A 12,714-nucleotide genomic window follows, 5' to 3' on the forward strand; every position below is an offset into this window, starting at 1 on the left:
ATACAGACCCATGATAAACAGGAGATACAGACCCATGATAAACAGGATATACAGACCCATGATAAACAGGATATACAGACCCATGATAAACAGGATATACAGACAGATGATAAACAGGATATACAGACAGATGATAAACAGGATATACAGACCCATGATAAACAGGATATACAGACCCATGATAAACAGGATATACAGACCCATGATAAACAGGATATACAGACCCATGATAAACAGGATATACAGACCCATGATAAACAGGATATACAGACCCATGATAAACAGGAGATACAGACCCATGATAAACAGGATATACAGACCCATGATAAACAGGATATACAGACCCATGATAAACAGGATATACAGACCCATGATAAACAGGATATACAGACCCATGATAAACAGGATATACAGACCCATGATAAACAGGATATACAGACCCATGATAAACAGGATATACCGACCCATGATAAACAGGAGATACAGACCCATGATAAACAGGATATACAGACAGATGATAAACAGGATATACAGACCCATGATAAACAGGATATACAGACCCATGATAAACAGGATATACAGACAGATGATAAACAGGATATACAGACAGTCAGTATCATGAGCGACCATGGAGGAGACATACCACTTCAATCATCTAGGTTTGTTTCTTATTAACTTAATTTTATGCATAATGAACTTGGCTATTATGATATCAAGTGGCCCAAATACCCTACTGTTGGAGTTTAATTAATGTGTCATATGTTTTGGTCAGCAAGCTGAAATAATTATTAACTCAATCAGTCATACTGCACAGCAGGTGGCGGTAATGTAGCAAGCTGTTCAACACGGCCAATAACTTCCCAGGGCAAGAGCTATAGCTGCGCATGTGTATCCGTTTATATGCATTTGCGAGCAGAAATGCAATAAATTCAATGAATATTGGTGATTCTGTGGATTAAGAGATACATAACATTAATCTATCTGAAAATGTCCAAACTGCAGCTGTTGAATGCGTTTCTCACCGAGCGATTAACTGCGGCGGCTGTTGAGATATTTGGGGCAGTGGAAAAAACGATAACCGAGTACCAGGAAGAAATCTCCAGTTCAAAGGAGGAGATCGATCGTCTACGAAGGCAACTGCACATCGTTACCCAACCGAAGATAAAGTTACATAAATCAGGTTTGTGGCCAGCTACCTACCATTACAGATAGGCCTAGTTATTAATTATGCTACAACATTAAATACATTACACATTGATTGCGTTCTAGGTAGCCTGTCGCGCTGTGCACGATAATCTTGATACCACCTTTCGGGTAGCACACGCTAGTGTAATATCTCAGGAAGCAAATATACTAAGCGATTTTCTGAGATTCACAGATCGACTGCAATAAAGATACCATGGCATGCAAATACTGTTGGCTGATTAAATAATCTGTGCAAGCCTCTAGAGTTTTTACAACACACCCATTCATTTATTAACAAAGTGAATATTTTAAAATGTTAGTGTCAGGGCTCATATGCCTAAAATTTGGACAGATTACATCTCATCTTGTCACTACTATGAATATGGAGATCTAGACAACTCTTTCATCCTCTGTCCTTTCTGCCAGATACCCAGCAGCTCACTCTCCCTGACCCTGACGAGGTTCCCCTTGAGCAGCAGCACCGTGAGAAGGAGTGGAGCCCCAGTCTGGACCATGAGGATCCAGAGCCCACACAAATCAAAGAGGAACAGGAAGAACTCAGGACCAATCAGGAGGAAGAGCAGCTTCAGGGGCTGGAGTCTGATACCAATATTCTAACATTTTCTCCTCCCTTTGTGAATAGTGACTTGGATCAGGATGACCCACATAAGTCCTCCCAACTTTACCATATACAAACTGTAGAGGACAGAGAGAGGGACTCACTACCTACCAGCACAATTGAAGAGATCAAAATAGAACCTGATGAAGAGGGTTACAGAGTATCAGAGCCAACCAGTGTCTCTCAACCCCTCTCTGTAGTAACCCCTTACAGCTCTGTGAGCACATTAAATATGAATCAGCTAATTGGCAATGCAGAATCAGACAAACCATTTCAGTGCAATGTATGTGGCAAATTCCTCAAGCGGGAGAAAAGTCTTATTGTGCATATGATGGGTCATGCAGGAGAGAAACCATTTACATGTCCTTTATGTAACAAAGGCTTTGTTGCGGTAGGCACTTTAAAGACGCATATGAAACTTCACACAGGGGAAAGGCCACACCGGTGCCATGTTTGTGGAAGATGTTTTAAACTGAAAGGAGCCCTGACGGAGCACATGAGGATACACACTGGGGAGAAACCATTTAGCTGCCATGATTGTGGCAAATGCTTCAGTCGGACGAATGCCCTTACAAATCACATGCTGCACATTCACAAGAAAAAAAGAACTTACAAGTGACCTGTGGAGAAAGAGTCAGTCTGAAAAGTAGCCTTCGATCTATATGGCACACTCAAGCCCTTTAATTGAATAAATTATGGGTAAATATTTGAAGGAATAAACGCATGGACCATTTACTAAACAACAGGAGTTCTCATTTTATGAAGCTATAGCTAAGTAGGAGCCTCTGTCATCCGTCTATTATTCAAAACAAAATGATTGAAGACCAACATACAGTGGGGAAAAAAAGTATTTAGTCAGCCACCAATTGTGCAAGTTCTCCCACTTAAAAAGATGAGAGAAGCCTGTAATTTTCATCATAGGTACACGTCAACTATGACAGACAAAATGAGAAAAGAAAATCCAGAAAATCACATTGTAGGATTTTTAATGAATTTATTTGCAAATTATGGTGGAAAATAAGTATTTGGTCAATAACAAAAGTTTCTCAATACTTTGTTATATACCCTTTGTTGGCAATGACACAGGTCAAACGTTTTCTGTAAGTCTTCACAAGGTTTTCACACACTGTTGCTGGTATTTTGGCCCATTCCTCCATGCAGATCTCCTCTAGAGCAGTCATGTTTTGGGGCTGTCGCTGGGCAACACAGACTTTCAACTCCCTCCAAAGATTTTCTATGGGGTTGAGATCTGGAGACTGGCTAGGCCACTCCAGGACCTTGAAATGCTTCTTACGAAGCCACTCCTTCGTTGCCCGGGCGGTGTGTTTGGGATCATTGTCATGCTAAAAGACCCAGCCACGTTTCATCTTCAATGCCCTTGCTGATGAAAGGAGGTTTTCACTCAAAATCTCACGATACATGGCCCCATTCATTCTTTCCTTTACACGGATCAGTCGTCCTGGTCCCTTTGCAGAAAAACAGCCCCAAAGCATGATGTTTCCACCCCCATGCTTCACAGTAGGTATGGTGTTCTTTGGATGCAACTCAGCATTCTTTGTCCTCCAAACACGACGAGTTGAGTTTTTACCAAAAAGTTTTATTTTGGTTTCATCTGACCATATGACATTCTCCCAATCCTCTTCTGGATCATCCAAATGCACTCTAGCAAACTTCAGACGGGCCTGGACATGTACTGGCTTAAGCAGGGGGACACGTCTGGCACTGCAGGATTTGAGTCCCTGGCGGCGTAGTGTGTTACTGATGGTAGGCTTTGTTACTTTGGTCCCAGCTCTCTGCAGGTCATTCACTAGGTCCCCCCGTGTGGTTCTGGGATTTTTGCTCACCGTTCTTGTGATCATTTTGACCCCACGGGGTGAGATATTGCGTGGAGCCCCAGATCGAGGGAGATTATCAGTGGTCTTGTATGTCTTCCATTTCCTAATAATTGCTCCCACAGTTGATTTCTTCAAACCAAGCTGCTTACCTATTGCAGATTCAGTCTTCCCAGCCTGGTGCAGGTCTACAATTTTGTTTCTGGTGTCCTTTGACAGCTCTTTGGTCTTGGCCATAGTGGAGTTTGGAGTGTGACTGTTTGAGGTTGTGGACAGGTGTCTTTTATACTGATAACAAGTTCAAACAGGTGCCATTAATACAGGTAACGAGTGGGGACAGAGGAGCCTCTTAAAGAAGAAGTTACAGGTCTGTGAGAGCCAGAAATCGTGCTTGTTTGTAGGTGACCAAATACTTATTTTCCACCATAATTTGCAAATAAATTCATAAAAAATCCTACAATGTGATTTTCTGGATTTTTTTTTCTCAATTTGTCTGTCATAGTTGACGTGTACCTATGATGAAAATTACAGGCCTCTCTCATCTTTTTAAGTGGGAGAACTTGCACAATTGGTGGCTGACTAAATACTTTTTTTCCCCACTGTACACGTTCAAGTCTACTCATTTTATTTATTTAAAAAAAGAAAAGGTTGTGGGTAAAAAAAAAAAGAAGCATATTTTATATTGGAAAAACAAAACCCACGGGATAAGAGGTGTTTACATCAGGCCAGTGACAATCATACCTGCTCTTTCTGACATGCATGCGCTGTGTGCAACTGGTGCCACATCAAACTTCCACAGCTGTATTATTTTTTTGTAATATTCTTTTTATTGGAATTTTAGTTTCTTCCACATTAAGAGATACAACAAAAATATAAAATAACAATAAATACAATTAAAACAAACAAACAGAGGGAAATGACACACTAAAGCTCAGTTTAAATAATGGAATTAGGCCCAACACATGGAACGTACAGTATAATCATGAGACAAGTAAACAACAACCATTCTAAGAGAATCCTTGCAGCATAACAAAAATAACATAAATCAGGTTCTAGATCATTCAAATAAGGTTCCCACACTTTGTAGAGCTGATGTTTTAGAATTTAACATTGTCACTTATCCATTGTAAGAGGATGTTTTTCCTCGCTGCGACGGTAAGAATGTTGTACAGCCTCCTCTTAGCCGCAGAACTAACATTCCTATTAGGGAGAATTAACAGCAAAGGAATTGGTTTTAATTCTAGGTTGACCCTTAGAAATTTTTCAATTTCTTGAAGGACATTAGACCAGTACCTTTGTAATTGGAACATGACCATAAGCAATGTGTAAGGGTGCCTGCATCAGTTTTACATGTAAGATACTGAGGAGAAAGGGTTAAAAGCAGGTCTGCAATATTTGCAATGTGCCTATTATTCTTAATTGGATTGCGCTAGTGCGATTACAGATATATATATATTGTTTTTGCATATCTCCAAATGTCCTCCCACATCTCCTCGTCAGTAGTAACAGACAGTTCATTCTCCCACACTCGCTTGACCCCCTGTGTGCCTACAGTAGAAAAGGACCTTTGCATCATTAAATACAATTACAGACATTTTCCTTTGTGAGGAAAACAAGCATTCTTTCAATGACAGACACATCAGGGTTGCCAACCAAGGTGGTGCGCTTCAAAATATGTCTTCACTTGTAGAAAGTGGGAAATGTCCTGCTTTGGGAGACGATATTTCTCAACCATCTGCTCAAATGACATTAGAATCTTGTCATCAAATAAATCATTTAGTCTGCCTATGCCCTTATTAATATAAAGGTTAAAGCCAACATCCAGCAATCTTGGTACAAAATCTGTGTTGTTAAGAATCTAGGTAAGAGCAGAGGTTAGTTTGGACCTTCCCTCAAAACGTTGAACTGATCTCTATGCCTTGCGTGTATTAAGTGTAATGGGATTCTCGCAGCTATCTTTTACAGATTTGAAGCTTCTGAAAAATAAAAGATCCTGCTAGGGGTATTTTGAAAAAGAAGTCTCAATATCTAACCAAATAGAGGAGTCGTCATTTGTGATCCAGTCAGACATACAGTGAGGGAAAAAAGTATTTGATCCCCTGCTGATTTTGTACGTTTGCCCACTGACAAAGACATGATCAGTCTATAATTTTAATGGTAGGTTTATTTGAACAGTGAGAGACAGAATAACAACAACAAAAATCCAGAAAAACGCATGTCAAAAATGTTATAAATTGATTTGCATTTTAATGAGGGAGATAAGTATTTGACCCCTCTGCAAAACATGACTTAGTACTTGGTGGCAAAACCCTTGTTGGCAATCACAGAGGTCAGACGTTTCTTGTAGTTGCCCACCAGGTTTGCACACATCTCAGGAGGGATTTTGTCCCACTCCTCTTTGCAGATCTTCTCCAAGTCATTAAGGTTTCAAGGCTGACGTTTGGCAACTCGAACCTTCAGCTCCCTCCACAGATTTTCTATGGGATTAAGGTCTGGAGACTGGCTAGGCCACTCCAGGACCTTATTGTGCTTCTTCTTGAGCCACTCCTTTGTTGCCTTGGTCGTGTGTTTTGGGTCATTGTCATGCTGGAATACCCATCCATGAACCATTTTCAATGCCCTGGCTGAGGGAAGGAGGTTCTCACCCAAGATTTGACGGTACATGGCCCCTGTCCATCGTCCCTTTGATGCAGTGAAGTTGTCCTGTCCCCTTAGCAGAAAAACACCCCCAAAGCATAATGTTTCCACCTCCATGTTTGACGGTGGGGATGGTGTTCTTGGGGTCATAGGCAGCATTCCTCCTCCTCCAAACATGGCGAGTTGAGTTGATGCCAAAGAGCTCGATTTTGGTCTCATCTGACCACAACACTTTCACCCAGTTCTCCTCTGAATCATTCAGATGTTCATTGGCAAACTTCAGAGGGGCCTGTATATGTGCTTTCTTGACCAGGGGGACCTTGCGGGCACTGCAGGATTTCAGTCCTTCACGGCGTAGTGTGTTACCAATTGTTTTCTTGGTGACTATGGTCCCAGCTGCCTTGAGATCATTGACAAGATCCTCGCGTGTAGTTCTGGGCTGATTCCTCACCGTTCTCATGATCGTTGCAACTCCACGAGGTGAGATCTTGCATGGAGCCCCAGGCAGAGGGAGATAGACAGTTATTTTGTGTTTCTTCCATTTGCAAATAATCGCACCAACTGCTGTCACCTTCTCACCAAGCTGCTTGGCGATGGTCTTGTAGCCCATTCCAGCCTTGTGTAGGTCTACAATCTTGTCCCTGACATCCTTGGAGAGCTCTTTGGTCTTGGCCATGGTGGAGAGTTTGGAATCTGATTGATTGATTGCTTCTGTGGACAGGTGTCTTTTTATACAGGTAACAAGCTGAGATTAGGAGCACTCCCTTTAAGAGTGTGCTCCTAATCTCAGCTCGTTACCTGTATAAAAGACACCTGGGAGCCAGAAATCTTTCTGATTGTGAGGGGGTCAAATACTTATTTCCCTCATTTAAAATGCAAATCAATTTATAACATTTTTGACATGCGTTTTTCTGGATTTTGTTGTTGTTATTCTGTCTCTCACTGTTCAAATAAACCTACCATTAAAATTATAGACTGATCATTTCTTTGTCAGTGGGCAAACGTACAAAATCAGCAGGGGATCAAATACTTTTTTCTCTGTATATATATATATAATACTTTTTTTCAAATACTTTTTTTTTATACTGTATATATATATATATATATATATATATTGTTTTTAAGAGAGTACTTTTTTATTTTTAATGGGATTATGGCTCCCTCTAATGTTCCATGTACATAAACACAGTCTGTTACCGGTCATTGCACTTTGACCAATCAATATGCTGATCCTACTGCAAACAGGATGGTACCATTCGCTATGTGCTGTGCCTTTCCCATTATCACCGAGCCTGAACAAACTATATGAACCCTGAACAAGAACTATAATACACCCCAAAAAAAGAAACGTAAAGTTCCAAAAGGGGTTTTTCCCGCCAGCTAACATGCAGGGGATTTCAACTCTCCAATGTAAACTTAAGTGTACATATCCATTCTCTAGTCTCATCACTTACACATATGAAAATCAATAAGACCAAGCCTTGGCACCAATATAGAGTCACACAGATCTCAGTCTGAGCTATGGTGGCAATTACTGTAGCAAGAAAAATAATAAATACAAAAATAATGATGTTACAGAGGAAAAGCATTAGGGTACTCACATCAATACTTACATTTACATTACATTTACGTCATTTAGCAGACGCTCTTATCCAGAGCGACTTCATGACCCGATTTGAATAAAGTTATCAAATGCTGCTAAAGCGCAGCGTAAAGTTATTTACCCGAGAGAGTCAATAAACTCAGCAGCCTCTTCAGGTGTGTAAAGCTCCTTAGACGTTCCGTTGACCATAACCTTCATTGTGACAGGGTACAGCAGTGCGTAGTCCATCTTCATTCTCTTGAGTCTGGCCTTCACCTCATCAAACTCCTTGCATCTTCGTACAACCGCAGTGGAGTAGTCATTGAAGAATGAGACCCTTGGTCCTTGGCGCTGGTTACCGTCAGATCCGATGTGCCCACGACGCGCCGCTTGTCTGTGAAGTTGTGGAACTTTATAACCACTGGTCGTGGGCGCTGGTAGGGACCGGGGATTGATGTTTGAGAGCTATGGGCTCTGTCAAACTTCACACGTCCAGCCTTTGTGTCCATTTGTAGGTAGCCAGGGATCCATTCCTCTAAGAATTTGATTGAGCATGTCCCTTCAGTATTTTCCGGAAGACCCACCACACAGATATTGCATCTGCGTCCTCGATAATCCAAATCATCAATGTGCTCCACCATTTCGCGTACCTGCTTCTCAAGTGCCTTTATCTTAGCGTCCATTGATGTATTCAAAGTTCATCAACACGCTTGACAACCTTCTGTAGTTCGATTGAATGACCTGCTATTACTTCCAAGGCAGTTCCTATCTTGACATCGATTACCTTAGTAATGTTGTCAGTCATCTTTTGGATCACCAGATCCATTGTGTTTGGATTTGCAATGGTGTTAGCCTAGCTAACGTTAGCTAACTCATCCTGCACATCTACAGGGGTGGTGGTTTTGGTCGAGTTCTTAGTAGTTCTGCTGGGCATGTTGTCAGAAACTTTTGACAAATAATCGTCAAGACTCATTTAGCAGATGTTACTACTTTTTCAAGCTAAGAAATGGTTTTGATGGAGATAAAGATGGATGATGTGGAACTACACCAAAAGAGTTTTAGGGTCGAGACAATAGGCATTTCAAAAACCCCAAACAATGCATTTGGGGCAGCAGTGTCCTCCAAAGAGCATGTAAGGCAGTGCAAAACACTTGATTTTGGGTCTCATCTGTCTGGCCGGATCATACCCGGTCTGATTAGCATCATTGGCCGATGGGTCGCATCATATGTGGGCCAGGCATCATCTGCATGTGGCCCATTGGTGGTCGCATACCTGGACCTACAGGACAGCAAACATCACAGACATCTTAACTGATTTCACTTGGTATTCACATTAGATCATAATCATGGTCGAGTATACATGTCCCTTCTGAATCCATTCTATCAAATCTTGGTGAAAAATACATCTCAAAGTGATGACCTTGACCAGGCATGAACTACTGTATTTTGTTCAGCAGCAGATACATTTAGTAAACGCAGGTGAGAACTTACAGAACTTCAATCCAATGCCTATCAAAAATATTTTTACATCAACAATATATAATGTAGGTGTTGGGGCAACAATCTCACCTACAGGCATCATCCCAAGTGGTGGGGGGCCCATCATAAGAGGACAATGACCACCCTTAGGGGGCCTGGGTGCTGGTAGCATGGCTGGGCATGGAGGGCCACCTGGGGTTCACAAATCACAGGTTTATTGCTGCGTTCATAACCAAGTGGGAAGGTGGTAATTACCAGTTGTGAAGTCATAAAAAACAGTTCAACGTTTTCACGTGTTTTGAAGTGGTTGAGAAACGCAGATTGGCTAATGTCAAACAAGCTTTGTCAAACATAAACTAAAATAACAGCTATCATGCTTGTAAACAAATTATAGTGTTAAAAAACAATATAAATAGATAGCCTTTTATAAAAAATAAAAAAAATGTTTGCATTTAACTGCCGAAAATGATGTTATTGAGGTAATTTCTTTAGTAGGTTATAGTTTCTGAGGTGGAAGTTGGGAGAGTTATATTTGGGTGTTTCAGTGAAACGTAAGTGAGGGAGGCCCCGCTCTCTCGCTTTCCCAGATGTTTAGTTCATTTCATTCCGATCTCCTTTGCATTATTGTAGCCATTTTCTGTAGCCTGTCAACTATGCCTCTGTCTATCCCTGTACTCTCCTCTCCGCACAGGCTATACAAACGCCTCACACCGCGTGGCTGCTGCCTCTCTAACCTGGTGGTCCCTGCACGCACGACCCACGTGGAGTTCCAGGTCTCCGGCAGCCTCTGGAACTGCCGTTCTGCGGCCAACAAGGCAGAGTTCATCTCAGCCTATGCTACCCTCCAGTCCCTCGACTTCTTGGCGCTGACGGAAACATTGATTACCACTGCTACTCCTACTGCTCTCTCCTCGTCTGACCATGTGTTCTCGCATACCCTGAGAGCATCTGGTCAGCGGGGTGGTGGCACAGGAATCCTCATCTCTCCCAAGTGGACATTCTCTCTTTTTCCCCTGACCCATCTGTCCATCTCATTTGACATTTTAGTCATTTAGCAGCCGCTCTTATCCAGAGCGACTTACAGTTAGTGAATACATATATATATTTTTTTTATACTGTTCCCCCGTGGGAATCGAACCCACAACCCTGGCATTGCAAACGCCATGCTCTATCAACTGAGCTACATCCCTGCCGGCCATTCCCTCCCCTACCCTGGACGACGCTGGGCCAATTGTGCGCCGCCCATGAGTCTCCCGGTCGCGGCCGGCTGCGACAGAGCCTGGATTCGAACCAGGATCTCTAGTGGCACAGTTAGCACTGCGATGCAGTGCCTTAGACCACTGCGCCACTCAGGAGTATCTCCTCATTTAAATTCCATGCTGTCACAGTCACTAGCCCATTCAAGCTTAACATCCTTGTCATTTATCGCCCTCCAAGTTCCCATCAATGAGCTTGACACCTTGATAAGTTCCTTTCCTGAGGATGGCTCACCACTCACAGTTCTGGGTGACTTTAACCTCCCTACGTCTACCTTTGACTCATTTCTCTCTGCCTCCTTCTTTCCACTCCTCTCCTCTTTTGACCTCACCCTCTCACCGTCCCCCCCTACTCACAAGGCAGGCAATACACTTGACCTCATCTTTACTAGATGCTGTTCTTCTACTCTCACTGCAACTCCCCTCCATGTCTCCGACCACTACTTTGTATCCTTTTCTCTCTCGCTCTCCTCCAACACTACTCACTCTGCCCCTACTCAGATGGTAATGCGCCGTCGCAACCTTCGCTCTCTCTCTCCCGCTACTCTCTCCTCTTCCATCCTATCATCTCTTCCCTCTGCTCATCCTTCTCCCTCCAATCTCCTGATTCTGCCTCCTCAACCCTCCTCTCCTCCCTTTCTGCATCCTTTGACTCTCTATGTCCCCTATCCTCCCGGCCGGCTCGGTCCTCCCCTCCTGCTCCGTGGCTTGACTCATTGCGAGCTCACAGAACAGGGCTCCAGGCAGCCGAGCGGAAATGGAGGGAAACTAGACTCCCTGCGGACCTGGCATCTTTTCACTCCCTCCTCTCTACATTTTCTTCCTCTGTTTCTGCTGCTAAAGCCACTGTCTACCACTCTAAATTCCAAGCATCTGCCTCTAACCCTAGGAAGCTCTTTGCCACCTTCTCCTCCCTGCTGAATCCCCCCCCCCCCCCTCTTCCCTCTCTGTGGATGACTTTGTCAACCATTTTCAAAAGTAGGTTGACGACATCAGATCCTCGTTTGTTAAGTCAAATGACACTGCTGGTCCTGCTCACACTGCCCTACCCTATGCTTTGACAATCCGATAAAAACATCATGACTTTGTGTTTATGCCACATTAAATGGTAATACATTTTTACAGTTACATTACATCTTTACTACAGAACCCTTTTTTTTTTATAAACGTGCCCTCCAATAGATATCAAATGCCCATCCAACTGATTCTTTCTGGCGCTGGCTGTGTATCTGTACCACATTTAACTAGATAGAATTTCCCCCAAATGCTAGCACTGTTGTGGTTGGTCCACAGTCTACTTACTGATGTTTGGAGGAGGGAGCATGGCTCTGCCTGGGGAGGTGCACCAGGGAACGGACTAGGCAGGATCTTCCCCAACAGGAAGGCAGCCACTGAGGAGGAAAACACAAGGCAACATGTTAACATATTGTAGCAACCCGACACCTAACCAAACAACACCTAGGGCTAAGGTGTTGGGTTGACAGTCTCTGTATCCTGGTTTGAGTCCCAGTCGGGGAAGATCCTACCAAGTCCGTTCCCCTGAATTCACTACATTGGTGTCAAACGTGGGATGGTGCCCGTGAGGCCATCGGAGAGGCATGTGTTTACGTGAGGGACTTGGCATAAAGAAGCGTGGGGTCACACTCTCAAAGGAAGGGGGTAGTGTAGCGACCTTAAATGAGGTTGGGATCTCTTGGCGTAAGGCAGCGTTTCCCAAACTCGGTACTTGATGATTAGTTGATTATTTGAATCAGCTGTATAGTGCTAGGGTAAAAAACAAAAACGTAGGTCCCGAGGACCGAGTTTGGGAAACGCTGGCGTAAGGGCTAAGGCGTTGGTCTGACAGTGGCTGGATCAGAGTTCAAATCCTGATCAGGGGGCTACCCCTGAATTCGCTACGTTATTCACACTATGCGATTATTATGGGTGTGTGGGGCTTGTGAATGTTTTTTTTATCTGCACAAGCTGTTGCTTATAAATATAGAATGTGCTGAATGTTTAGCTATCCCCTTCATATGTGCTGACTTGTTTTATCGGTGAGGCTCTGTGTCTGCTCCTCCATCCATTTCTGGTAGTAGTCTTTCACATTCTCTTTATGCTTTCATCCACTGTAGTGGGTCTTTC

At 43.1% G+C, this 12,714-nt stretch overlaps 1 protein-coding gene across 2 annotated transcripts; it reads left to right on the forward strand.

Annotated features, from left to right (window-relative positions):
- Nucleotides 1-609: 609 nt before the first annotated feature.
- Nucleotides 610-2,541, forward strand: LOC311137836 (uncharacterized protein). 2 transcript variants are annotated; one of them, XR_014613982.1, is made up of 3 exons: nt 610-659; nt 1,003-1,180; nt 1,612-2,541. XR_014613982.1 is itself a non-coding variant. In XM_084172435.1 (2 exons), the coding sequence occupies exons 1-2, from the start codon at nt 988-990 to the stop codon at nt 2,421-2,423; spliced, it is 1,005 nt and encodes a 334-aa protein (XP_084028561.1). In that variant the 5' UTR covers nt 909-987; the 3' UTR covers nt 2,424-2,541. The 2 variants fall into 2 exon arrangements, 1 of the variants encoding a protein (XP_084028561.1); XM_084172435.1 differs by lacking the exon at nt 610-659 and having other exon boundaries at nt 909-1,180.
- Nucleotides 2,542-12,714: the final 10,173 nt, after the last annotated feature.

Source organism: Coregonus lavaretus, assembly GCF_964263955.1.
Source record: "Coregonus lavaretus genome assembly, chromosome: 12".
Lineage (NCBI taxonomy): Eukaryota > Metazoa > Chordata > Actinopteri > Salmoniformes > Salmonidae > Coregonus > Coregonus lavaretus.

Bases quoted from the DNA above. Each gene is read 5' to 3' on its own strand.
- LOC311137836 (XM_084172435.1), top strand. From the start codon at position 988: ATGTCCAAACTGCAGCTGTTGAATGCGTTTCTCACCGAGCGATTAACT. The intron at 1,181-1,611 runs GTTTGTGGCCAG...CCTTTCTGCCAG, and splicing joins GATAAAGTTACATAAATCAG to ATACCCAGCAGCTCACTCTC.